Source organism: Ovis aries, chromosome 24 (assembly GCF_016772045.2).
Source record: "Ovis aries strain OAR_USU_Benz2616 breed Rambouillet chromosome 24, ARS-UI_Ramb_v3.0, whole genome shotgun sequence".
In the NCBI taxonomy this organism is placed as follows: Eukaryota; Metazoa; Chordata; class Mammalia; order Artiodactyla; family Bovidae; genus Ovis; species Ovis aries.
The window spans coordinates 37558330-37585894 of record NC_056077.1 but is presented as its reverse complement, the minus strand read 5'-3'; the positions used below and the strand labels follow the sequence as shown (position 1 = coordinate 37585894).

At 47.4% G+C, this 27565-nt stretch overlaps 1 protein-coding gene across 1 annotated transcript; it reads right to left on the bottom strand.

Moving 5' to 3' along the window:
- KPNA7 (karyopherin subunit alpha 7) lies at positions 1 to 26780 on the bottom strand. The gene is made up of 11 exons (XM_015104257.4): positions 26741 to 26780; positions 22463 to 22551; positions 20415 to 20540; positions 16893 to 16975; positions 16203 to 16471; positions 14743 to 14825; positions 12952 to 13215; positions 10658 to 10891; positions 8711 to 8893; positions 4784 to 4930; positions 1 to 206 (listed from the first exon to the last, which is right to left on the bottom strand). Exons 2-11 carry the CDS (start codon positions 22526 to 22528, stop codon positions 93 to 95), a joined length of 1569 nt encoding a protein of 522 aa, XP_014959743.4. The 5' UTR covers positions 22529 to 22551; positions 26741 to 26780; the 3' UTR covers positions 1 to 92.
- Between the last annotated feature and the right edge of the window lie 785 nt (positions 26781 to 27565).

Sequence of the window (27565 nt, the reverse complement as noted above, 5' to 3'; positions counted from 1 at the left end):
TGAAAATGTGGAAAATTTTATTAACGTTCACTTTTAAAAGCTTTACACCTGTGGAACACCAAGGGGAAGGGGTTTTCTTAAAGAAGTGAGTCTTAGGGTCTGGGTCCCAGTTTAGGAGTTGTGCAGCAGTGGTATGTGTTTGTTAAGTCCTTTAAGAATTTGTGATCTTGGTCCCGGGCTGGTAAGGCTGTGGCAGTTTCTTCTTCCTTCGGGGAAGAAGAGACACTGTTATACCTTCAGGCTCTCAGCACATTATCCCTGCATGATGGACTCCTTCACATCTTCTGTGGATTTGAATTTGCTCTGAGTCAGCCTTGAGGCTCTCCCAGAGGAGAGATCAAAGGAGAGAAGCCTTGAGCTATTTCTCCAGATGGACCTTAAATGCAGTTTGTGCGTCTACATCCCATAAAATGTACCATCTTACACCACGAAGCAGACAATTCAGTGGCTTAGAAATTCACACCCACAGTAGACAAATCACATTGCTTTGAACCACCATCATCTGTCTCCGAGTGTTATCATTTCCAATCAAAACTCTACCCCTTAAACAAGGCAGCATTCCCTCCCCGCCCCCAGCCTCTGGCAACCACTGTTTGACTTTCTCTCTGTGAATTTGACAAGTGTGTGTCCCTCATGTAGGGGGAATCATATAGTATTTGCCCTTTTGTGTCTGGCTTGTTACAAAAGCAGTTTGCTATATAGAACATTAACCTTATAGTGAGTAAGGATACAATAGGTATAGATAGCTATTACTTCTAGATCAGAAGTCTTTAACTGGGAGCCCTTATAGGGCTCCTCAAGAACTATCTCCCTTTTAAAGGATGAGTTTCCTGCTGCGAAGTCGCTTCAGTCGTGTCTGACTCTGTGCGACCCCATAGACAGCAGCCCACCAGGCTCCCCTGTCCCTGGGATTCTCCAGGCAAGAACACTGGAGTGGTTTGCCATTTCCTTCTCCAATGCATGAAAGTGAAAAGTGAAAGTGAAGTCGCTCAGTTGTGTCTGACTCCTAGCGACCCCATGGACTGCAATTATAAGGTTTTCTTAGGCGCTTTTAACCCGGAAGATGCTAATCACTGTCCCGGGTCATTTCTCCTTGGAGAGCATCTTCTAGGTCCCAAACTAAAATCAGCTACCTCTCATTAGGAAGAACCACTAACCTGGTCATACTGATTGTATAGCTCTGGATTTTGCTCATGATTCAAGTTTGACATTTAACAGAGTGTAGCCCCTAGCCCCATGTTTACCTGGCCACTTAACTTTGATCTCACCTTCCTCAAACGAAAAACATGTAATGCAAAACTACAGAGCATCAGTGAGTCTATGACCAAGGAGGCAACGCCACACACTGGGGATAAGACAGCCTCTTCAATAAATGGTGTTGGGAAAACCGGACAGCTACACACCAAAGAATCAAACTGGACAACTTTTTCACACCATGTGCAAAACTAGACTCAAAACGGATTAAAGACTTAAAAGAGCTGAAACCATAAAATTTCTAGAAGAAAACAGACAGCATGCTGCTTGACATCAATCTCAGTAACATGTTTTTTTGATAGGTCTCCTCAGGCAAGGGAAACGAAAGCAAAAATAATAAACAAATGGGACTATAGCAAACGAAAAAGCTTTCGTGTAGCAAAGGAAACAACCAGCCAACAAAATGAAAAGGGCTGCCTCCTGGATGGGAAAAGATATTTGCAAATGCTATATCTGTTACAGGGTTAATATCCAACATACACAAAGAACTCAAACAACTCAACATTAAAACTTGAATACGAGTGGGTCAAAGACTTGAATAGACTTGTCTTCCCAGACGAGACATACAGATGGTCAATGGGCACGTGAAAAGATGCTCAACATCTAATCATCAAGGAAATGCAAGTCAAAACCACAGTGAGATATCACCTTATATCTGTCACAGTGACTTATCAAAAGCACAAACAAAAAGTGTTGGTGAGGATCTGGAGAAAAGGGAACCCTTGTGCAATATCTGTGGGAATATAAATTGGTGCAGCCACTGTGGAAAACAGCATGGAGGTTCCTCAAAAAAAAAAAAATTCAAAAGTAGAACTACCATATGATACAGCAATTCCACTCCTGGATATATAGCCAAAGGAAAGGAAGGACTGATGCTGAAGCTGAAGCTCCAACACTTGGGCCACCTGATGCGTAGAGCCAACTCATTGGAAAAGACCCTGACGCTGGAAAGATTGGGGGTAGGAGGAGATGGGGGTGACAGAGAATGAGATGGTTGGATAACATCACCGACTCACTGGTCAGGAATTTGAGCAAACTCTGAGAGATAGTGGAGGACAGAGGAGACTGGCACGCTGCAGTCCATGGGGTCACAAAGGGTCAGACACGACTTAGTGACTGAACAATAGTCTGAAAGACCCATGCACCCTGAGTTCACTGCAGCAGTATTTATAATAGCCAAGATATGGGCGCAGCCTAAATGCCCATCCATAGAGGAATGGATGCAGAACATTACTCAGCCATAAAAAGCACCTAATCTCGTAATCTGTGGCAACATGGAGGGACCTGGAGGGTACTGTGCTAACTGACGTCAGACAAACACAAATACCCTACGGCTTCACTTATATATGGGATCTACAAAACAGAAACAGTCACGGGTAGAGAGAACAAACACGTGACTGCCTGAGGGGGATGAAAGAAATAGGTGAGGGAGATTAAGAGGTACAAACTATAAATGAGCCATGGGTAGGAAATATACAGTGTGGGGAATATAGTCAATGACTTTGTGTTATCTCTGTAAGGCAACAGAAGGGAATTAGACTTTTTCTGATTTCCATACATTTAAAAATGTATAGGAATATCAAATCGCTATTTCATGTAGCAGGTACTAACACAGTGTTGTAGGTTAATTATCCTTCAAAAACAAACTCATAGAAAAAGAGATCAGATTCGTGGTAACCAGAGGTGGGAGTGAGGGGGGAGGGGAATTGGATGCAGGTAGTCTTAAGGCATAAACTTCCCATTATAAGATAAATAAGTATAATTATAATGAGTATAATACATATAGATAAGGATAATAAACATGAGTAATGTAGCTAACACTGCTGTATGTTATATATGAAAGTTGTTAAGAGAGTAAATCCTAAGAGTTCTCACCACAAGGAAACAAATTTTTTTCTTCTATTTCATATCTGTGAGATTACGGATGTTCACTAAACTAATTGTCCTAATCATTTCAGGATGTATAGACTTCAAATCATTATGCTGGACACCTTAAACTTACACAGTTCTCTGTGTCAATCACATCTCAATAAAACTGGGAGAAAAAAGCAATGGGATACTACTTCATACACATTAAAATGCCTATGATAAAACAAAAGTACAAAGAAAATAGTTTTCACAAAAAAAAGTAACAGCAAAAAGAAATTTAAAAACCACAGAAAACAAGTATTGATGAAGATGTTAAAAAAAAATGGGAAAGTGTGTGTGTTGATGTAAAATGGTACATCCGCTATGGATAACAATATGGTGGTTCCTCAAAAATAAAAAATAAAAAAACCAAAATTACCATATGATTCAACAATCCCACTTCTGGCCCAAAGAAATAAAAGGAGGAATTCCAACATATCTGTACTCCCATATTCATAGCAACATTATTTATAATAGATGAAAGGATAACCCAAGTGTCCAGCCATGGATGGCTAGATAAAATGCAGTATATACATACGATGGCATATTTTTTAGGCTTAGAGGAGGAAACTTTGATACATTCTACAACAGGGATGAACTTTGAAGACATTGTGCTAAGCGAAACAAATCGGTCAGAAAAGGACAAATACTGTGCGATTCCGCTTACGAGGTGCTTAGTACTTAAATTCAGAGGTGGAATATGAGATGGTGGTTTCCAGAGCCTGGTGGGGGCAGAGGGTAATAACTGTTTAATGGGGACAGAGTTTCAGTTTGGAAAAGTTCTGGAGATGGTTGGTGATGGTGGCCGTACGACAATGTGAAATGTACTTAATGCCAGTGAACCAGACACTTAAAAATGATTGAAACAGTCAATTTATGTTACATGTGTTTTCCTACAATAAAAAGTCTTTAAAGGTATCGAATGCTATCTGATCATGATTCCCTGCTCCTACAGGAAACTTAGGAGCCTTTATCATAGAGTTCATTCCCAAACACCCTATTCTGGAAAGAGACAATTTGTTGTTGCTGTTGTTCAACTGCTAAGTCGTGTCTGACTCTCTTGCAACCCCATGGACTGTAGCCCACCAAGCTCCTCGGTCCATGGAGTTTTCCAGGCAAGATTACTAGAGAGGGCTGCCATTTCCTCCTCCAGGGGATCCTCCTGACCCAGGGAGTGAACCTACACCTCCCGCATTGGCAGGTGCCTTCTTTACCACTGAGCCATCAGGGAAGCCCAGAAAGAGACAAAATACAAGTAAAGAGCAAAATGGTTGTTCAAAAGCTGGCCTCCCTTCGTTGTTTGAATTTCTTAGTACAAAGTCACTTTAACATCATACTCCTTTCCTTTCCCTCCCCCAGAGAGGCAAGTAGGGAAAAATAACAAAAAAAAAAAGAGTGAGATTCTACACCAGAGGAGGTAGGACAAGCATCAGTGAGATTAAAGGGGTCTGGAAGCTTCCTAGGACCAAGAAGCTGCCACTCAAAGGTGGCCCCCATAACACGGAAGGGAAGAAACTCAGGGCCGAGTCATGGAAGGAGCCTGCCTGTCCATCACCAGCTTCCTAGGAACAGCCCAGGTACGGGCCAGGTGATCACCTGCACAGGAGGTCTGGGCACTTACCTCGGAGAAGTGTCTCTCGATAATGTTCAGCGCAGTCAGGGCGACCTGATGGTTCTCGTGAAGCTGCAGAGCCTCAATTCTATCAAGCCCACCGAGTCCTTCTATCAGCAGACACATGTTTTCCTTCTGAGAAATCTTCTCCGCTGCCTGCAGGCCATATAAGAGCGAGACTCTGGACCGAAGCCCTTAGGACGTGGGGCTTTACCTCAGTGGAATCAGACCAAAGCCGCCCAGTGGGCTGCTGCAGTGTTGTTTTCCCAGATTGAATTAAAATTGCATTGTCTTCCTCTCATTAGGGGGAAACTGTCATGTATCTATTGAGGTTTGTCTTCATTGCACAAAATGCAGTATTTTTTTTTTCTGAATATGCCATCATCCATACACACAGGGCTAAACACTATTTTGTAGGTATCCCCTTTCTAACTGGGCTTCTCTGGTGGCTCAGATGTAAAGAATCCACCTGCAATGCGGGATACCTGGGTTTGATCCCGTTGGGAAGATCCCCTGGAGGAGGGCATGGCAACTCACTCCAGTATCGTTGCCTGGAGAATCCCCATGGACAGAGGAGCCTGGCGCGTTACAGTCCATGGGGTGGCAAAGAGTCGGACACAACCGAGTGACTAAGCACACCCCTTCTAATTAATGGAGGTTGTTTTCAAAACAGAGAAAAGAACATTCAGGTGATGCTACATAAATGCAGTGTTCTGGCCCTGTGCTCCCTGGAAAGCCTTGAGAGGTCAGGCAGGAGACCTCGGTAACAGAAGCCACACATGGAAGCTAGGGAGGTCCCTGGAAACACGTGATGGGACTGGATTGAATCCAGAGGTGATCACTGGATTTCTCATCCATGGGCATTCACTCACTCAACATTCGTATGTACACTATGGGCAAGGGCCACGAAACTATCAATAAAGGTGGGACGTAGAGAAAGCCTTTTCACAACTCACACTATCAGGGGAGACAAGAATTGTTATAGAACAGAAAGTTAATATTCTGGGATAAACCATGATGGGAAAGAACATAAAAAAGGGTGTATATACGGGTATAACTGAATCATTTTGCTATACAGCAGAAATGAACACAATGTCAATCAGCTATACTTCAATAAAAATAAAAAATAAAAACAGACAGGACAATAGAGTAAGTGGTCAGAGGTTTTAAGTTATAGAAGATGCGCACAAAAGGCTTGGGAAGTACCCAGTTCTTAATGAACAGCACAGTACCAGGGTCTATCACAGAATAATGGCATCCCCTAGAGAAGGAAGGGCAAGGACAAAGCTCTGAGGGAATAAGTCTTGCGTATCGAGAGGAAATCACACACTACAGTGTACGCTCAGTTGTGTCCGATTCTTTGCAACCCCAGGGACTGTAGCGCCTGCTAGGCTCCTCTGTCCATAGAATTTTCCAGGCAAGAATACTGGAGTGGGGTGCCATTTCCTTCACCAGGGGATCTTCCCAACCCAGGGATCGAACCCACATCTCTTCAAGGAAAGGAGTAGTTCACCTAAGTATCTTTGAGGGAAGCACAGAGAGAGAAAGAAACAACTTTGTTATCGTGTAGGACTCTGCTGGCTATTGTGTGAACAGTAATAAACACACACACACACACAAAACTTCCTGTGGATCAAATGAAATATTGGTTAGGCCATAATTTATCTGATGAGAGCCTGCACTTTTGTCTGAGTCTTGATACCTTCTAGTCCTCTCTGTACGTCCAGAGTGAGCTCTTGACTTTGAGTAAAAGAAACAGAGGCAGGAACCAATGTCCTAGGTTAGTCTCTAAGAAAACTGGGAAGTGGGCGATGACCCAGAGCAGGAGGAGCCCTGGAGAATTCTGGACTTGGACAGAACAGCAGATGGCCTCCAAGTTACTTCAGAGAACCTCAACCGTACTCTGCTGCCCACCTGAAGCTTCTCCTATCTTATCCTGATCTTTCTTACTGTCCATCGGCCCCCACTGGATACAGGGGCTTCACTGGTCCTCCAGATGGGATGTGCCCAGACTCTTCCCAAGAAACAGATCCCAAGCGGTTAATTCAAATGAATGAGATGAACAAATTTCTGCAGCTCCAAGTGTGCTCTCGCGCATGATGCCCAACTTTGCCTTGTTACTGGTTTCCAGTCATTAAGTCCTGTCCAGCTCTCTGCGACCCTATGGGCTGCAGCACACCAGGCTCCCCCGCCCTTCACTGTTTCTCAGAGTTTGGAGGGATTCATGTCCACTGAGTCAGGGATGCTATCTAACCATCTAATACTCAGCCGTCCCCTTCTCCTTTTGCCTTCCATCTTTCCCAGCACCAGGGTCTTTTTCCAGTGAGTCAGCTTTGCTACTTTGCCTACTGGCTGCCAAGTCTCTACTCTATATCTGTGATTTGCTCCAAGTTTTAGTGTCTAATTGGGCTGTTTCCAATCTGTTTTTGACTGGGGTCAGTTCTTTCTGGGACAGTTGCATGAAAAGAGTACTTTAAGTGAGCTTTTTAAAGGAGTCCTCTGGTGTTACTTTGAACCTTTTCAAATGGCTTAGTCACATAAAAAAGACCTTCACCAAATGAATAAAGCCAGACTCTAAGATGGCCTGAGATGATCCCTGCCTCCAAGATATTCATTCCCTTGTGTAGCCCCTCCCATGCTGAAATAGGGTCATCTGTGTAACCAATAGGATGTTGTTGAAATGACCTCCTTCCTAAGTCATATGAGACACTGGGGCTTCCACCTTGCTGGAAGATGGAAGATAGCTTGCTGCAGGGGAAGCCAGCAGCCACGATGGAAGGGCACTCAAGCAGTCCCAGGCAACCCATGTGGTAAGAAGAACTTTCTAGGCAGGTAAGTGAGTCTTTGTGGAAGCTGATTCTTCAGCCTCCATCAAGCCTTCAGATGAGACTGCATCCTCATTTCCATCTTGAACTTCTAAGACCCTGAGCTAGAACCATCTGCCTCAGATCTAAGCTGCTTCAGATCCCTAAACCCAGAAACTGCGTGAGACAATGTTTGTTTTAAGCCACCAGAGGGGTAATTTGTTGTTCAGTATACACCTGACACAGATAGTATATAAATATTGGCTTAACTCACCTTTATTTCAGAAACAAGACTTCTCTAGAATTATCTCAAGGCTTTGTAGTCCATTTTCCCAGCCACGCAGCTAAACGGAAAGGAACTCTAGTACGGTCCCTCAAGGTCTATCCTTGCTAACATCCTGCTGCTTTCTCCAAGTATATTGTTTCATCTTCTAGAAGAACCAGCCATCTGACTCACTGACTGTTTCTTCCTTGCTTCAAACCTTTGGTTGGTTTCTCTATCTCACTCAGATTAAGTCCACCTTCTCTCACAGACCGTCCGTGCTCTGGCCCCTGGATAACATGAGCCTGTCTCCCAGGACCTTCCACCCTTTGCTTCTCTCTGGCCACACCCCCATCCTTGCTTTTTAAGGTCTCCTTCACTGAGAGACCACTTTCCCAGGTGCCCACAAGACTCACTCACTTCTTTCAGGCCTTTATTCAAACCTTCTTCCTCAGTGAAGTTTCTCCAAACTATTGCATCTAAGAGGTCACCATGCCCTCCCCACTCTGAGCCATCAGTAACTACCCCTCCATCAGATATATTCTACTGGCAGCTCTCTACTCGATGCATCTGCTCCTCACCCCCCTAATATATAAACCCTAAGGGACAAGGACTTTGCTTTGTCGTTTCCTGAGCATCTAAAACAATGCAGGCCACCCAGACACTTCTGTGGGAAAAGAAAGATGGTGGACCTTCATTGAAAGGCCTCTTGTCTTGCTATCCATTGGATGTGTGGACAGAGGGCGGTGGGGGGTGGGTGGGTGTGGAAGCGGAGAAAAAAAGAGAATCCTAGTTAGGTTTTTAGAACCAAATGAAATGTCTTAATGCAGAGACTGTTATTTAGAAACCAACCTGCTCAGAACAGCTCACCTGGAGGATGAAAAAGAGAATGTCGAGTATGATGATAACCATTTTGTTGTCTGGGATGGTGAGGAGATTTATGAGTGGCTCCAAGACTCCAGCCTGGACAAGCTGGATCAACTGGTCCACGGAGCCCCCGGTTGTGAAGTTAGCCACCGTCCAGACAGCCTCTTTCTGGACTTTAAACTCTCCCTGCACAAAAAGAACATTTCTATTCTTTACAGATTCTAAAGAATTTAAATACAGGGATACAGATGTGGTTAAATTCCTAGGGACACTGGGCTACCTATTCCCAGGACTCTGTGCAATTTACACTGAGTCCCTTGGTAACCGGCCTCTAGTTTTTTAACAGAAGACACCATCTTTGAGAAGCCAAGAAGGAAGGAAGGCAGATTCATGTAGGGTCTTCGAGGGAGGTTCTACATTCAGACAGACTCATTTCCTTGCGTCAGGTTATAGGAAAAAGAGAATCAACATCAACCAATACAGGTGAACAGTACCGATTAGGAACGACACCTGGGGTTTTAAGATTATAGTGACTCATGTCTACATTTCTAGTCTTTCTGCCCCAGTAAAACTTTGCACAAGAAGCTCCAGAGCTGAGCACACCACCCAGTGAGGACACAGGAAAGCCACTGAAATCGCACTCAATGCATCCCTGTCATTTACAAAAAGCACTTTGGGGTTTCCCTGCTGGCTCAGTGGCAAAGAGTCTGCCTGCCAAAGCAGGGGACACAGGTTTGAGCCCTGGTCCAGGAGGAGTCTACGTGTCAAGGAGCACTAAAGCTGAGCACCACAGCTACTGAGCCCGTGAGCCACAACTGCCGAATTCCACGCACCTGAGAGCCTGTGCTCCGCAATAACCACAAAATGAGAACACCACAGTGAGAGGCCCTCGTGCTGCAGCTGAAGTGGCCCCGCACGCCACAACTAGAGACGAGCCCATGCAGCCAAACAAACAGAGCAAAAACAAAAAGAAGCAGTTGGCTCAGAGATGGAATTCATTTCTCAGGCATCCTTCTATCCACTTACAGGAGGGGTTAGTCCCACTTTACGGCTGGGGGAAACTGTGACCTCAGTTTAAACCAAAGCAAAAAAAAAAACCACTAAAATAACATGGCTGCAAGCAAGTCATAGTTCAAAAGGCAAGGTTTGAAAAAAGATCACTCCTTGATTTCCAACTAGATGCTTCTGATTAGAATCGGTACAGACTCTGGGTAGGACACAGGACAGGAAGCATCTGACAGTCTGGAAGATGCCATGGTTTGGGCAGCACTCCTGGCTTAGCTTTCCATACCTAATGCACAGCTGGGGACCCACCAGTCAGCCTGAGATTAGCCTCCCTCCCCAACCCGAGGTCACCACTCCTGACCTGTTTCCCAAGCTGATGGTTTAAACATAGCTCATCCACTAAAAGGTGACAAAAAGAAATGCTGATGGTAGCAGTTGTCTTGGGGAAAGGAAGTGGCAATCGGGAGGAAGAAGGAAGCTTTAGTATATTTCTCCTGGTATGTCTAGATTTACACTGTCATCAATGGGATTTTTATACTGAAAAGGCGCGCCCTCAGTGTATAACATCACTATAACCCAATATGTTTTTCCTCCTAAAACAAAATGAAACCAAATCTCCTCCCATTTTTGCCAAGGAAAGTAGGTGGCACACTTTTTTAACCCTAGAGATTAGCCAGTATTTACCGGCTCAGTATTTTTCTGGATATTTGAGCTGCGGGATCACCTTTTCATTGACTTGTTCAGTCTTCTAAATTTTTGATGGGCTGTCCAAAGTGGCATGCCCCTCTTGTTCTTTCAGGGAGAGTTAGGAAACTAATGTTTTGTAGATCTGTCATGATCTCAATTAATTTTGCTTCTCAGTCTACATCTGAGCACCTAAAGGAGTTGAACACATAGCCCAATGCAAAGTAGCCTTTTGTCAGGGATGCCGCGTAGGCCACTCACGTTTTTTAACACGGCCACCAAAGGAGGCAGGGCGCCACAGGCGATTAGCTGCTGGATGTGTTGGCGGGGCCCAGCAGCCACGTTGCTCAGGGCCCAGGCTGCCTCCTTCTGGATGGAGGAGCGGGGATGCGTCAGGAGCTGGGGCAGCACTCCCAATATGCCCGCATCCAGGGCCAGCTGGGTCTGGTGGTCCGTTCCTGTGACAATGTTGCCCACGGTGCGGAGAGAGGGGGTCTGGGGGACCAAGGTGAGAAGTGTAACCAATATTGCAAGTTTGCCATCGTGGAAGATAACCATCGCACCCAACTCCATGCCCTCCCAAACGTTTGTCGTACTGTTCGGACGGTTTTCCAGAAGCCTGTGAATACTGATTATACCCATGATCCTCATCGACTCGGTGCGTCCATGGCTGTTTACGTAGTTTAAAGGTGCTCGTCAGCCTCCCAGTAGTTTCAGCTCAAGTGGGTCAGAGGTCAAGTGATACATTTCCCGAACAGTGCTGTCCTTTTCACGTCCTTTTGTTGGGAAAGTTGCTAAACTGATGGTCATCTTTATAATGTAATAATCTCTACTGAATTTGTATCGGGCATAAATATCAAACTTCCTTTGCATATTAAATTAGAGCTAATGAAGTCCCAACGGCATTTTGGGGATGTATTCATGAAGATCCTCTCAGTACCTTTGAAGGTCCCTAGGATGGGTCTCGGAGAAGGCAATGGCACCCCACTCCAGTACTCTTGCCTGGGAAATCCCATGGACCGAGGAGCCTGGTGGGCTGCAGTCCATGGGGTCGAGAAGAGTTGGACAGGACTGAGCACCTTCACTTTCACTTTTCACTTTCATGCACTGGAGAAGGAAGTGGCAACCCACTCCAGTATGCTTGCCTGGAGAATCCCAGGGACGGGAGCCTGGTGGGCCGCCGTCTATGGGGTCGCACAGAGTCGGACACGACTGACGTGACTTAGCACGACGGGTCTGTGTTTGGACTCGAGACAACCTTCCTAGGAGGGTCATGGGTGCGTGTGTGCACAGTCAGTAGCTCAGTCGTGTTCAACTCTTTGTGGCCCCCCTGGACTGTAGCCCACCAGGCTCCTCTGTCCATGGGATTCTCCAGGTAAGAATACTGGAGTGGGTTGCCATTTCCTCCTCCAGGGGATCTTCCCGACCCAGGGATCAAACACGAGTCTCCTGTAGCTCCTGCATTGCAGGTGGATTCTTTACCGCTGAGCCACCTAGGGAGCCCAGGAGGGTCGACTGTGGGCTTATTCTGGTTTCTCTGTACCATGGTGACAGCCCACCAACAGTTCTAGAATCTTCCTAACCTATCACACTAGGTATCTGCCACTCCAGTGAGAGGTGTAAGTAGTGCCATAGGCCGCACACAGCCTTGCCAGTCTGCTGCATTTGAGCCCCAAGCCCCCATGATAAACGACTTCTAGAAGATGTCTTCACACCTTCATGCCCTCAGCACTTTCCCCAAACTAGCCTTGACTTCTGAGCAATGATACGCTCATCTCTGAATGGATGATCGCAAAGACCGCGTAATACACGATATTATAGAAATCAGAAGGGGTATCCGTGCTTCAAACTCACGTCCAGGGAAGCACTTTATGCAAGTGACGTATGTCACAGAGTCACGTGTTTGATGTTGGCTTTACTTACTTTCCACCTATACCTAACGTAGGCTAAGGGAACCACCCGGGGAGAGGATAAGGGGAAACTTTTATACTTGAGTAAGAAAATCAAATGTTACGAGCTTTACAGTAAAATGTGCACACACATACCCCAGCTTATTAACATCTACATGCAGAGACCAGGAGAAGGAAAGCTCATAAAAGACTAGCTCACTAGGGACTTTCCTAGCAGTCCAGGGGGTGTGGGTTCGATCCCTTGCGGCCAAAGATCCAAAATATAAAACCAAATATTGTAACGAACTCAGTAAAGACTAACAATGGACCACATGAAAAAAAATTCTCAAAACAGATTACTTCACTAGGTGGAGGGATTATAGGCGATTTTCACTGGCGCTTCTCTATCTTTTCTAGCTATCAGATTAAGAGAAAGTAAGTCATTGAAAACCCCCACGATTTTGGATCAAAGCTGATTCAGATCTTTGGTTACAGAGTAGCAGAGACCAGGGAAACGCAGAGGACCAGCTTTGTTCCAGGTAAAGGGTGAATACCAACAGGGAAAGACTGGGGGGTGAGGAAGAAGAGAACCCGCTCAAGTGATGATGACCCATGAACTCTAACCTGAAGGCCCCTACAGAGACCAATGGGACCCAGCACACTTACCAAGATGTTGAGTTCTGAGCTGCACATAAGCTCAACCAGCCTGGGCAGGACCCCGGTGTCCACCACCTGGCCAATGCGCACATCGCAGCCATCAGTGAGGTAGGACAGGGCCCAGCAGGTGTCCGAGAGGACCTCTCTGTCTGGGTGCCCCAGGAGGTAGAAGAGGACGGGCAGCATCTGCTTCACCGCGTGGTCAGAGGGGTACGGGTTCTTGTTCCGGCACAGGTTGGACAGGGTCCAGGCGATGTTGCGCAGGAACGGGACCTGTAACGAGGAGACTGCCGCTAGCACTGGGTAGGAAGAAGGAAACATGCCCACGGCAACGTGTCCCGGCCATCCTCGATCAATAGTATTGACCCGTAGGAACCAAAGCGTTTGAGCTTCAAACAGGAATTTGTTCTAGGCGATAAGCCCTGGAGGGGTGCAGAGAAGGAGCTTTGTTTTTATGTTGTGGTTTGTTGTTTTAAACTAGAGAGCAGCCCCTACTCGCTGCAAGTAGAGAAAGCCCTCGCAAAGCAACGAACACCCAGCACAGCCAAGAATAAAAAATTCATTCATTCATAAAAAAGCAAGCAGCTGGCCAGTTTAGACTTGGCTGAACTCTGCTCTGGCTGACCCCGCCCAGCTGGCTGACACATATGTACGCGCCATCTAGACGGATAAGCGCAGCTACCTTCCCAGTGTTGCTGCAACAGTGCCTCTCACTGGCTTCAACTTAATACGTACAACTAAGGCCCCGATTCCTTCTCCCCTTTACCCTCCCCGCATCTCTAAAAGGAGGGTCCTCTAAACAACCTAACCTGAAACCTGGGGGCAATCCTCACTTCTTCCTGCCTCCCCCTTCTGTGCCCATCACAGCAGCAAGCCAGGACCATGTGTCTCTCCATCTCCCTCAGCTCTAATCCTATGACGGCAGCCAGGGGGTCTTTCCGGAAGGTCAGGTCGCTTCCCTTCCTGCCGTGACATCCTCCAGAGGCTTCCTTTTGCCCCCCGGACTGACGTCTAAGTCCCCCGCCCCTCCTGCCATCCGTCCTGCACTGTTCTCTGCTTGCAAGCTCCCTTCGTCATGCCAGCCTTTTTCCAGCTCAGCGTATCAGGTTCTCTCTCGCCTTGAGGGCAGGGCATGTGGCTCCTTATTTTTTAAATAGACTTATCTGTCTCTCTCTATTTGGCCATGCCAGCTTGAAGTTGCTGGAGGTGAGATCTTTACTGCAGCATGTGGGCTCCAGTTCCCCAAACAGGGATCAAACCCAGCTACCCTGCATTGGGGACGATGAGTCTCAGCCACTGGACTGCCACGGAAGTCCCTCCCTTGGCATTCAGAAGCAGCCTCCTCATTTTTGTTTAAGGCAAATCTAGAACCCGAATTTCATTCCTAAGCCAGGCAGTCCTCTACCGTTGCCACGGCAACCCACGTGGACTCTAAGCTTCAAACCTAGACCCTCTTTTATCACCCAGGAGCAGTACTGGTGAGCCACTAATTCTTTCTGTGCCCCTCGAATAGAGAGCTCAGTCATCTACTTTTGCAGGATTGTAAGTTTAGAAAAACTTCCAATGGATCTCTTCCACCCTCCACCCCTACTCCGAAGAAAGATCAGTACTACCTTGAGGACAAATGTGAATCAGCCTGTCCCCAAAGTGATACCCAGTCTGAGGCCTTGTTCATCATCGCTGTTGCAAGGGGCCGGGCCGACCACATGGCCTAGCATTGGTTTGGAAGCACACTCCCCATTTCCCAACTTTGGGAACTTGTATACCGAGCTAGTGAACTTCATCAAAAAGACACTCAACTGGTATGTTTGACGAAACCAGGGTCAGCAGATGTGGAATGGCATCACTTGCGATAACATTGTCTCTGAATTCTGGTCCATCACCTACAAATAGATAAGAACACAACACTCTAAGAGGGAACAGAGAGAGTCCTGGGGTGGGTGACAAATTCTTCAAAAGGCTCTGCAAAGGGTGAGAAGCCAAAACTCATTCCTGGGTTGGGCAAGCAGATAGGATAACCATGAACTAGACCCCTGGGTCTCCAACACATTGGTCGAGTAGATGGTCTGATGTAGAAAACAGCTACCACACAGCAGGGATTGCTAGAAGCGTAGTCTCTGGGAGATGATGGTCTCATCAAGGAGCCAGCCAACCGGACCTGGGGAAGTGCGCTCTAAATGTTGGCGGCATTTCACAGCATGGTTCTTGGGAGACAAAGGCCACTAGAGACCAAACTGTCTTCCCAGAAGGCTTTGGCAACTCCCAAATGCAACTCAAAACAAAGTCTGGGAGACAGATAGATGCTAGCCAACAGCTATCTGCTACTCAGGGTAGATGATCAACTTTAGACCCTAGACACCTCAGCCCTTCAACCACCGGGCAAGGCATAAGCTACGCTACACTACATCACCCGATTTTGCCTGTTCCTTACTGCCCCGAGCAAAATGAGAGATGAAATCTCTGTAATAGATGCTTTACTTCTGTGAGCGTTTAAAAAGCAGACTTATTTTATATTCTGTTTGCTAATCCCATCACGCGAAGTCCTTGGAGGTCTAATCACACTGTTTCTGCTGATGCGGTCGTGGAGGACTGTTGACTCTCTGAACTCGAAATTGCTAATATTTGGTTGATCTTAATTTGTCAAAACCCTGAGGGGCCCAGTTGAGTTTTTCCCCTCAAGAGACATCACATTTATATTCAGCCTGGGATCCTGGATTTTCCACCCCAGCAGCCCTCATCCCCAGCTTGTGCTTTCTCGGGCCACGCAGGGAGTACAGCATCCAGTCCTAAATCCATGAGGCCGATCTTAGGATCGTGCTTTCAGGGGGAGCATTTTCCCCTGCACTGAGCAAACACTTGTGTGTGTTCCCTGGGCAGCTTTCACTGAAGGTAGAATTCTTTCACGGTCCTGGGTGATGTAAGGGTCTGTCAGAATATCCCCAGCTTCCGTGAGCACTGTCAACAGAGATTTGTCTTTTGTTCCTGAAGCCACTAAGCCCTGAGGCTGGAAGATCCCAGTCTTGGCAGAGGTCCCGAAGCAGCCTGGAGCTTCAGAACACAGCACGTCACCTCGTTTCAGCTTCAGTTTTTGGCCTCTGAACTTGACTCTGAGTTTCAGTGAAGCCCGTTCTACTCTTGCCAGCGTTGCGAGGTATTTGTATATTCAAGTGTCTGATCTACAGCATTCCCCAAAGAATTCCCCTGGCATGCCACATGCCCGGCCCACGGTTTTCCTAGCTCCCCGGTGGGGAGAGCCTCACCTGCTATGTTCCCGAGGGCCCACACGGCCTGTTCACACACAGTCATGTGAGGGGAAGACAGGAGCTCAACCAGGGGCTGGATGGCACCCCCGTCCACGACGGCGCGAGTCAGCTCCGAGGCCCCTGAAGCAATGTTGGTCAGAGCCCAGGCTGCCTCGAACTGCAAGCGGGGGTGAAAGGACGACTTCAGGAGCTCCACCAGCCTGGGGATGAGTCCCGCGTCCACAATCAGCTTCAGAGGAGGGTTCTTCTCCCGGGACAGCATTTTCCTTTGCAGTGTGAGAGCAAAGAAAGACAAGAACACATCCTGTGAGTCAGGAATGGAGAAGCCCCTTTATGGATGTTCTCGGCATTCCTAACTATCCAATGAGACAAACAGCTGGGCCAGAGCTCCTTCGGATCCTCACGCTCAGCCTGTGGCACTTTGCGGGGATGAAGCAGCATTTTTAGTTATTATCTATGAGCCGCCATTTCTGCAGAGGCCAATTTAAATGAAACCATTCATCTCTGACAACACTTGCATATCTTAAGCTGTTCTCAAGGACAGTGTAGAGGAGCAATTTCATCTCACTTTTGGATGGACTCGCTTTTTCCTACATCGTATGGGTGTTTTGCCACTGTCAAGAGACCAAAGAGGCCAGTGGAATCCGGCTAGGAACCCATCAATGATTCAAGTCTGTTTGGTGATACCTGGCTGCTTGGGTGGCCTGGAAACATAGTTCTGGATCTGAGGCATTGACACCACTGATTATTTCTTGCATGGTGAGGCTGACCTGTATAAGGAGACACAGATTCAAGTCAGAGTCTCTGCCAGAAGGAGCCATGAAGGTAATCTAGTCTCGCCATCTACCTGATCAGAAGAAGCTGGCTTGAGCAGTACATCTCAAGCTGCATGCTGGTCTGTATTAGAAGAGGGAAGAACTCTTGGTGGTCTCATAGGTCTCACGGATTCGTGGGACACTTCCCATGCTCTGGGGGAGAGGTAATTCCTAATATCACTTGGGTCCCCAGAGCCTTTTACTCCCATACAAGCTAGTGGGAAGCTAGTGGGACCTCCCTGGTGGTCCAGTGGTTAAGAAGCCACTTGCCAGGACAGGAGACATGGATTTAATCCCTGCTATGAGAAGATCTTGGCTTCCCTGGTGGCTGATAGTAAAGAATCTGCCTGCAATGCAGGAGACCTGGGTTCGATTCCTGGGCTGGGAAGAACCCTTGGAGAAGGCAATGGCAACCCACTCCAGTATTCTTGCTAGGAGAATTCTATGGACAGAGGGGTCTGGCAGGCTACAGTCCATAGGGTCACAAAGAGTAGGGGACGACTGAGCAAACTAACACTTGGCACTTTTTTCTTTTCTCCACTTTGAGGAAGATCCCACATGCCCCGGGGCAGCTAAGCCTGTGCACCGCAACTGCTGAGCCTGGCACGTGCTCCACTGGGAGAAGCCCGAGCACCGCAGGAGAGCAGCCCCCTCTCGCCACAGCTAGAGGAAGCCCCTGCAGGGCACTGAAGACCCGGTGCAGCGAAAAGGAGGACGTGCCAGGGATGTCAGCAAAAACGGCAGAATCAGGACCTCAAAATGCTCTTCCACAAAAGCAACAAGAAACCTGAAAAATAGAATCAACTTTTTTCTACAACTCTGGAAACTGACCAAAAGTTTGCAGCAATTTGTTTTATTCAAGCTCAAATGGGTTTACTCAAGAAAACTGTCTAACTCCCAGGAAGATCAGCGAGGACTGCAGCATTTTGCCTTGCTTTATCCCCACCTCTCCTCCCCCAGCTCCGTGGGCGCTTTAAAAACCAATAGCCCAGCAGGCACTGGAGGAGGCAGAATAGGTTGGTTCTCCCTTAAAACCTCATTCCCAGAGAGTTATTATTTGATCCTTCTGGTGGTTTCCTGGGAGATCCCATTTGTAAGATTCTATTTTATTGGGCTCAGACCTCACATAAAGAAAAAAGTCTTTTTCCTGGAGGTTATTTGTTAAAAACAATTCAAGGAAGTGGTACAAATTAGCAGGTGCTTGGTGTGAGAGGGGGTTAGATAATAGTTGGGGGCAAATAATAGACTAATTACACATTTTGGGGCGGGGGGGGCGCACTGTGCTGCTTGACATGTGGGATCTTAGTTTCCTGACCAGCAATCAAACTGGTACCCTCTGCAGTGGAAGTATGGAGTCTTAACCACTGGACCACCAGGAAATTCCAAGAGACAGACATAAGATTCAAAGGCAAAAAAGAGCTGAAAGGAAAGGAACCAAAAACAATATACCATGCAGATAGCAACCAAATGGAGCTGGAGTGGGTACAACTAATATGAGACAAAACAACCTTTAAGACAAAAGTTATAAGATGTCCTTCTTTGTCCTTAATAACAGTCAATTCATGCATTAAAAGATATAATAGTTATAAACACATGTTCCCCTAACAACAGAGCCCCAAACTATGCTCAGCAAAAGCTGACGTAACTGAAGGGAGAAAGAGAGAATTCAGCAATACCAGCTGGAGACTTCGAACCCTGCACTCAATGGGTGGAACGACCGGATACCCTATCAACAAAGTAACAGAAGACTTAAACATCCCTACAAAGCAACCAGACCCGACAGACAGCTACGCCAATAAACACAATATACGTTTTTTTCAAGGGCGCATGGAATATTCTCCATGATAGACCATATATTAGGCCATAAAACATGTCTCAGTAAAGTTGAAAAGACTGCAATCATGCCAAGTATATTCTCTAGCCACAGTGCAAAAACAGGTAATAGAAAATGGGGGGACTGCCAGGGTGTAGTGGTTAACAAGCCAACTGCCGAGGCAGGGGACATGGGTTCCAACCCTGGTCTGGGAATATCCCACGTGCCATGGAGCAGCTAAGCCTGCGCACCAGAACTCCTGAAGCCTGCAGGCCTCGAGCCTCGGCTCTGCAGCAAGAGAAGCCACCTCAGAGAGAAATCAGCGCACCACGACAAAGAGGAGCCCCGACTTGCCGCAACTAGAGAAAGTGAGCCCAGCAACAGGGACCCAGTGCAGCCAAAAATAAATTAATTAATTTTTTAAAGGCATTAACTCTTTAAGAAAAAGAGAAGAAGAAAATCTGGGAAATATAGATTTGTGAAAATTAAACAACACACTCCTAAATAACTGATGGGAAACCACAGGGAAATTAGAAGATAGTTTGAGGTGAATGAAACAAACACACAATAAACCCAAGCTGATGAGATGCAAGTAAAGCAGAGCTTAAAGGGAAATATGTAGCCATAAATGCATGTATTATCTTGAAAAAGTAGAAAACTCTCAAACCCACGACCTATCTTCACGCTTTAAAATATGAGAAATAAAAGATTAAAAAACCCTAAAATAATCAGAAAAACTGAAAATATTTAAAAAATAGAGTGGAAATAAATGAAACAGGATGAGAGAATAGAAAAATGAAACAAAAAGTTGGCTCAAAAGAGCAATATCGATGACAAATATTTAGCTAGACAGACCAAGAGAAAAATAGGTAAGACTCAAGTTACTAAACCCAGGAATAAAATTAGGGACATAACTACCGAGTTTACAGAATTAAAATTATAGACTCAATAAACAGTACACCAACAAATTAAATGATCTAGATGAAAGGGATAAATTCCAAGAAATCCAAATCACCAAAGGTGACTGAGAAAATCTGAAGAGCCCTAGAACAAGAAATTGAGGTACTAATTTTTTAGAATTCCACAAAGAGAAGCCCAGACACAGAAAGTTTCACTGGTGAACTTTCACAAACATTTAAAGAAGAAATTACCATATGGGCCTGGAAGTCATCCCAGGATTTGCTTTGAGGGAGGTTGAGATGGATGGAGAATGGAAGAGAGACAACAACATTCAAGTCCAAGGTAAGACTTGACAAGTTGAGTAACTCGATGCCTCTGCTGAGAGAGAGCCTTTGTGACCCCCCATTTCCTGTTTCTGGCTGAATGGAAGCAAGTGAATTTTCACTGAGAAGCAGCACCTTCTCTACCTCCTGTTAGATCCCAGACTTCTGGCCACAAAGATAACGACACTTAGCTTTCTGACAACATCAGTTTAGTTCTAATGATCATCTCTCTACTCCTTTCCTTAAAGGGCCTCAGTTAGAACTTTCAAGTTCTCAATCAAACATTTTAAGGGCAGAGAAACTTACTAAGGACATACTCTTCCACCCAACTGCTCTAAATGCCCTGTTCCCGACGTACCCCTTTGGTCTGCTGATCAGAAGGGTCAAGTGAGACATCGGTGATGTTTCTCCTCTTCAAGGCCTGCTCATCCTTCTTGGCTTTCCGGAGCTCCAGGCTGACTGCTATCCTCTGCTGCCGCCTCGCCTAATGAGGAAAAGAAAGAACGGGAGCCCTCAGAGCCGGGGGCGGGGAGCAGGTTGCCACCACAAGTAGTCTTCAGAACATACTTCAAAGCATCTGATTTCACATTTCAGCAACAGGCTGAAGAGTTCAGATCGCACAGCCGGTCAACAGACAGCTCGGTTCACCTCCTTGGCTTCCTCCTACACCACCTCTAGAGAGTCAGTCTTCCTCCCAAAGTGAAGGAAGTTTATGTCTGCCCATTGTCAGGTACAGAGACAAACTGGAAATCCCATTGCCCTAAATCTGAGTTCATCTTCATTGGTGCTAATTAGTTCTCGAAAAGCAGGTTTGGGCCTGCCCGCTGTGGGCACCCAGGTGGGGCAGGGGCCTGAAGCGAGTACCTAGACCCCAGATGGCCTTGACCATTTCCACTGCTGGGTATCAGCCTATATTTCATTCAAGCCTTGGTCTAATCCCAAGAGTTTTACTTGGACACTAGAGGAAGAAGATGGAAATTCTAAAAAGCAAACCAAAACACAAATTCTTTTCTTCTTTGAGCGGGCAAAACTCGGACTTCACAGTACTGAGGATCCTGGGGAGATGATCTAATCTTGATCATTGAAGACTTTAAAATATTGATTATAAGGAAGTCAGTGTGTATGAGATACTTGCGGTTCTTTAAAGAAGCTATTTAATCCTTTCTTGAAAATAGGGTCGGGGGAATTCCCTGGTGATCCAGGGGTTAGGGCTCAGCAATTTTACTTCTGGGCCCCTGGTTCAGTCCCTGGTCTGGGAGCTAGGTTCCCACAAGCCACATGGTGCAGCCAAAAGAAAAAGAAAGAAACTGGGGTCACTGTGGTGTTCTCTGGAAGGGCGGAGGTACACTGGGGGCCTGAGGGGCCAGTTGCTGCGCTGCCCCATCACGAAGTGGCCCTTCCCCAAGGAGGGCGCTGTACCCTCGGCTTCTCCCTTCTCATCTCCTGACCTCTCCCCCTGCTGTCCACATAGAGAGGTCCATCCCTATGTTCTAACTGGCTTCCTTTAATCTGCGGTGGTCTTGGAAGACAGACAAGCCACACTTGTTGGAAGGGAGTAAGTAAAAAGAAACTGGTTCGGGATAGTGTCCTAACTGGGCAACTGTGACCTTGTGCTTTTCTTATCCTCAGCTGCCTTTCAGATTCCCAAGTCATAGCCAGCTTGATATGTCAGCTCATCAAGATACATAGACATAGGACATAGAGCTGGACAGGAAACGTGAAGACCAGAGAAGCTAAATGAGGGTCAGATTCACACACAGCACCGACTCCCTGGCCCAGGCCTCATGCTGAGCCCAGTAGAGAAAGCAGTCTAGACCTTTCACTCCTGAGTCCTATTTTTTTACAAGGCATGCTTGTTGGTACTTGCATTTCCAACATCTCAGCTCCTTGGTGAGCCCCCTTGACAGGCAGAGCTGCAGGTAAGCATCTATATGCCAGGCACTTCATACTCTACCCAGACCCTTGGAGGTAGGTTATCAGCCCTGTTTTATACATGAAGAAACTGATGGTCTGAAGTGTAATAGTTTCAAGACCACATGGAGACCCTAATTTGAGTCTACAGTTGTCCAACAAAGTCCATGAGGCTTGATCCTCCCCACCTTCAATACTTTATTATGAAATTTTCAAACATACAGAAAAGTTAAAAGGATTATCTGATGAACATCCATGCACTTACCCCCAAAGAACACTCTGCAATACTGGCTTGGTTACCCTATCTTCTCCCACCCTTCACTCTATTCTTAATGCATTTCAACCAGATGCCTTTTCTTTCTGTGTGTGCAGTATGTGGGATCTTAGTTCCCCAACCAGGGATCAAACTTGCGATCCCTATAGTGGAAGCATGGGGTCTTAACCACCAGACCAGCGCACTCACCCTGACAGAGTAAGGCTTTCCTTCATACTCACAGATGCATCCTTGCCCCGATACTTAAATTTTCTCAGCCTCTCTTCCGGAGCATCCGAAGTTGGCATGTTGACTGGAAGAAGTAAAGCACCTGTAGGTAGGACAGTTTCAAAGAGATTTTCAGGGCCCAGTATGTGGTTACTATGTTAAAGCCATCTAGACTCTAAGCCCTTAAAGGCCCCGCAGCACAACAGGGAGCAGACTCAGGAAGTCAGCATCCACAGGCACCACACACCAGCTGAGTAGGCGATGAGCGTCATGGGAGTTCAGAGGGGACCAGCCCAGGGTTGCAGGGGTAAGGGAAACATACTGCTTCTGGGGACAGTTTGGCTTGAAGTTTATCTTGGCTAGGGTAGGCTGGAAGGAAAGCACAGAACCCTTCCACGTGGCTGGGTCCAAGGACTTCTGTACAGAGTATATGTACAGGACACGGAGGAGCGCGAGCAGGCTACAATATGGAGACGGTCTTCTTCCACACTGGCATGTTAGTTTAGGACTTTATTAAGCATGACCCACTCCTAATTCTTTGGAAGGCTTCCTCCAGTGGGTCCAGCCCATGGTCATCTCTCACCCACACCCTGGCAACTGCCTCCGCTCTCTTCTCCCTGCTTCTACTACTGCTGTGTTCCACTCTGTTCTTGACACAAAGGCATGCCATCATTGAGAAAGAAACCGACCTTGTAATTTCCCCCACTTTTTTCCCCTCACCCTCTACTGGATGCCCACTGATCTCAGAAGAAAACTCAGATTCACCAAGATACCCACCCTACACAAGCTGGCCTCAGCCTCCTCGTCCCAACAACTCTTTCCTATTTAAGAAGCTAAGTATCTTCTCAATCAGTCTGTTTCATTTGCTCCACAGCTTTTACCATCGCCCAGTATTTTCTCGTTTGTGCATCTTCCCCGCCAAACTCCCAAGGACAATGGGACCATGAGTGTCTTAGGTACAATTCCTCAGGCCCTTCACAAAGCGTGGCATGCAGTAATAATATCTGCTGGATGAGAGCAGTGAGCAATAAGCTCACAAAAGGAGACAGCGCTTCATTAGAGGAGGTTATTCAAATTGGGCCAAGACTGGACTTTCTACAGGGCAGTATGGAATGACCTTTCTTACAAGTGTGCAGTGAATATCTGTCTAATTATACAGGATGGGCTGGACTACATTATACAGAGAGAAAACTGGATGAAGGTAACCAACAGACTCTTCTGGAGAAGAGAACAGCTGGGAATAATTTTGGTGGGAATGACTAATTTAGACATATCAACTTGGATGGGATGGTGTAGACACCTTGGAGAATTCTGTAAGTAAGGAGAGAGCCAAGGAGAGAGAAGAGGAATTCTGAGTGAGAACTGAGCAAGAATTGAGTCTTGGTGACACTGGTATTACGGTCCAAGAGAACGAGGGCTGTTCTGCATGGCAGTAAAGGAAGAACTGAACTGTGGTGTTGGAGAAGACTCTTGAGAGTCTCTTGGACAGCAAGGAGATGAAACCAGTCCATCCTAAAGGAGATCAACCCTGAATATTCACTGAAAAGACTGATGCTGAAACTGAAGCGGAAATACTTTGGCCACCTGATGCAAAGAGCCAACCCATTAGAAAAGACCTGAATGCGGGGAAAGATTGAAGGCAGGAGGAGAAGGGGACGACAGAGGATGAGATGGTTAGATAGCATCACTGACTCAATGAACATGAATTTGAGCAACTCCAGGAGATAGTGAAGAACAAGGAAGCCTGTTGTGCTGCAGCCCATGGGGTTGCGAGGAATCAGGCACAACCTAGACTGAACGCACGCATATATGTATAACTGAAGCACTTCGCTGTACACCTGGAACTAACGCAGCATTGTGAATCAACTGTACGACGATTTTAAAAAATTTAACGAAGTAACATTAACAGCAAGGGAGAGAGAGCCCTGTTTTGCAAGTGGGGAAATCATCTCAGGCACCATTTGCCAAAGCGCCCGCAGCCGTTAAGCCCCAGAGCCAGGAAATCAGCCTAGGTCTGACTGCCACGCCATGGTTTGGTTCACTGAGCTTTGCAGCCGATTATCTGTAACAAAATCAGATTAGGAAACACCAAGTCTCCACCGTGGCTGGCACCTAACACGGAGGGGAGATGTTGGAACATAGGGACGCGCACATTTTAGGCAATGGGAATAGCAGAGGCCGCTTCTGAAACGCTCTGTGTTGCCGCCTCACTGCTGCATCTCGCTGTTAGCAGCCCCGCCAGCTCAGTTCGTGAGGCTGTCTGAATGCGCACAGGAGGCTGGTTTGGTACACGGGGATGAAATGCTTTCCCTTCTGGGGAGACCCAAGGCAAGGCCTCATTCTAGGACTGTTGCCATGGGAACCACGCATCCTTCTGCCGCGTCCCAGAAGGTATGGCCGTAAGGTAATTGGGAAGTAGCAGGTTTAAGATGGTCACCGCTTTCCTTCAAATCAACTGTCAATGGGGATTCCCCAGCAGCCCAGTGGTTAGGACTCTGCAATTTCACTGCTGTGATTCAATCCCTGGTGGAGGAACTAGGATCCTGAAAGATGTGTGGTGCAGCCAAAAAAGAAAGAAAACAAAAATCGAGTGGAAGGCCAATATCAGATGGCATAAGCAGATAAAGCTCGACTTCAGATCAGAGTCCTCCCCTCTCCCCAAAGCAGTTTGAAAGTCACAGATGTGGCCACGCCACTTTATCTGGGGACGTTCTGCAAAGCCAGCTGCAGAGCCAGTCCTTGTGGCTTTCACGAGCTTCCCTCCTCACAGCTCAAACGTGCTTCCTTCCCCTCCCATGGCTATCTGTAGCACCGGGAGCGCTGGCTATCCCATAATCCTTCACCAGGAGGAGGAGAACACCAAGCTGGAGGCTTTGAATCAGGGGGCCGAGGTCAAAGTCAGTACCTTTCTTCACCCAGTCTCCAAGTTTGAGATCCAGAGAAAGCCCAGCTGGTTACTTAGGCAAACATCACCCATTTGGGGGCGCTGATAAGCTGATACCCCTCCCCTCAACCTTAGGCCAGTGCTGCTGCTTCCCACACAGTATGAGACCCCTTCCTTGGAAGGGAGAAGCCCACCTAAGGGACCCTCCCGGGCCATGTTTAATTAATGGCACTGAGTTACTTTCTCTGGCTGGGGCGTTATAGACCATTTGGGTTTTTCTATCCTTTCCTAGATAGATTTAGTCAAGCTTTGCCGCTGAGCATCTTTCGTGAACCCAGAACCGTTTTAAATTAAGATATGTCTCATCACCCCAGGCTTGGCTTCTGCAAGCACAATTTTTCTGATTCTAAATTAACGCATGTTCACAGCTTCAGAAAATGAAATACTCCGGAAGCATAAAGAGCATTAGCTCCCAATAACCCCACTCCTCCCCCAAGTTAACCTGTAAAAACCCACACCACCACCTTCCACGCACCCTAGCCGCTCTGCACGAGCCCCAAGGTGCTGACTACAGGAGGGGAGCCGATTACAGACACGGTTAGCGACACATTCATTTCTCCACTTTGTCTGTACCGGGGACATCTTTTGATGTGTTCACATCTACATCAATAACAGTTCCTTCTTCAAACAAAGTGGGATTTAAGTGAAAACCATGCATTGGGTTGGAGTGAGGGAGGTTTATTCTCCAGGAAGGACTGAGCCAACCTTGGCTCCAAGGTCAGCAAATAGGCACTGCTGGGGGCTGGAGTGGGGCCCCCGGGGGAGGGAGGGTCTCCAGTTCCAGGGACCACCCCCCTCTGCATTCACTCCAGGCTGAAGGCAGGGAGTCATAGAGCCAGGCTTCCCTCCAAGGCCCACCCTGACCAAGATGGAAGGCACGTGTCACAGCAAGGAGGAGGCAAGCGACCAGGCCTCTTCCCATGACCTACCTCCAAGGCTGCAGAAGGCTTTGTTCCGCAGGTGAAAACTTCCCAGGGGTATTTCCGGGAGGGGAACACCAGAATACAGGTCTGCAGGCTACTGTGTGGTTGATCCAGCCCCAGGCACCCTGCCACCCCACACCCCCAGCCCCCCGAGCTCTGCAGGGTGAGCAGCCCCCACCAGTCACTACCGCCTCCCACCCCTTCTGAAAACAAGCCAAGAGCCACTGGGCACAGCATCTACCAACCAAGGCTGAAGTTCGACAGGGAAAGGCCCTGCCTGGGCCTCCTAGGAGCCACCCCTCGGGGCAAACCACCGGCTTGGCAGAGGGCAAAACCGCAGCAACCTCTCCAGGGACCCCCAAACTGCCTCTAGGGTCGCGGTGCCCTTACTCAGAGAGACAAGCCTCCAGCCACCCATCACTCACCTGGTAGGGAGCCGCAGTCTCCAGCCTGCTGGTCGGCCTTAAATGCCCTCAGCAGGTGGCACATGTTTGGGGGGCGTTTGGTCCCGCCCCACGGCTGGTTCCTGACCAATGTCGACGGCTCTTGGAATCACGTGGTGCACTTTGCACTGCCCACTCACCAAGCCCCGCCCCAGATGCTGATTGACCTGGTCAAGGAGGAGGTTCGGGCCTGCAGGTGATTCTCACGTCCCAACGAGGTACAGGTGGGAGGAAGCCTCAGAGGCATCCCGCACCTTTAGGCGCTACAGCCTCAGAGACCCTCAGACGGCCGATCAAGAGGCGAGGGGCAGGGACATCTCCCTCCAGGAAAGGGTTTGTGTTCTGGGTGTTTGAGGCTTCCAGGATCTGGCTAGATTGGCTAAAAGCTTAAAGGTGCTGTTGAACAGTTAACAAATGTTTCTTCCCAAGGCCGGCAAGAAGATTGAGAACCGGTCTGCTTCATACTGAAATGGAAATAGGAACAAGATTTCATGTATTTCTTCAACAAATATTTATTGAGTCCCCACTTTGAAGAAAATGGCAACCCACTCCAGTAGTCTTGCCTAGAAAATCCCGTGGACAGAGAAGCCTGGCGGGCTGCAGTCCACGGGGTCACAAAGAGTCGGAAACGACTGAGCATCTGAACAACTGTGTGCAAGGCCTGGCTTGCAGCAGTGAACAAGACGACCTGGTCCCCAACCTTCTAGCAGGAAGAGATGGGCGCTCCTAGTAGAGTGCGAACAGGGCAGCAATTGCGGTAGGGGCAGTCAGGGAGGGCTTCCTGGAAGAGGTGATGCTCGAGCCAAG

Coding starts and splice junctions, on each gene's coding strand:
- KPNA7 (XM_015104257.4), bottom strand. CDS start 22,528: ATGCCAACTTCGGATGCTCCGGAAGAGAGGCTGAGAAAATTTAAGTAT. Junction 10,892..12,951: donor GCTCAGAACTCAACATCTTG/GTAAGTGTGCTG, acceptor TTGGTCCCCCAG/ACCCCCTCTCTCCGCACCGT. Junction 4,931..8,710: donor TTCTCTTTTTCATCCTCCAG/GTGAGCTGTTCT, acceptor TATGGCCTGCAG/GCAGCGGAGAAGATTTCTCA.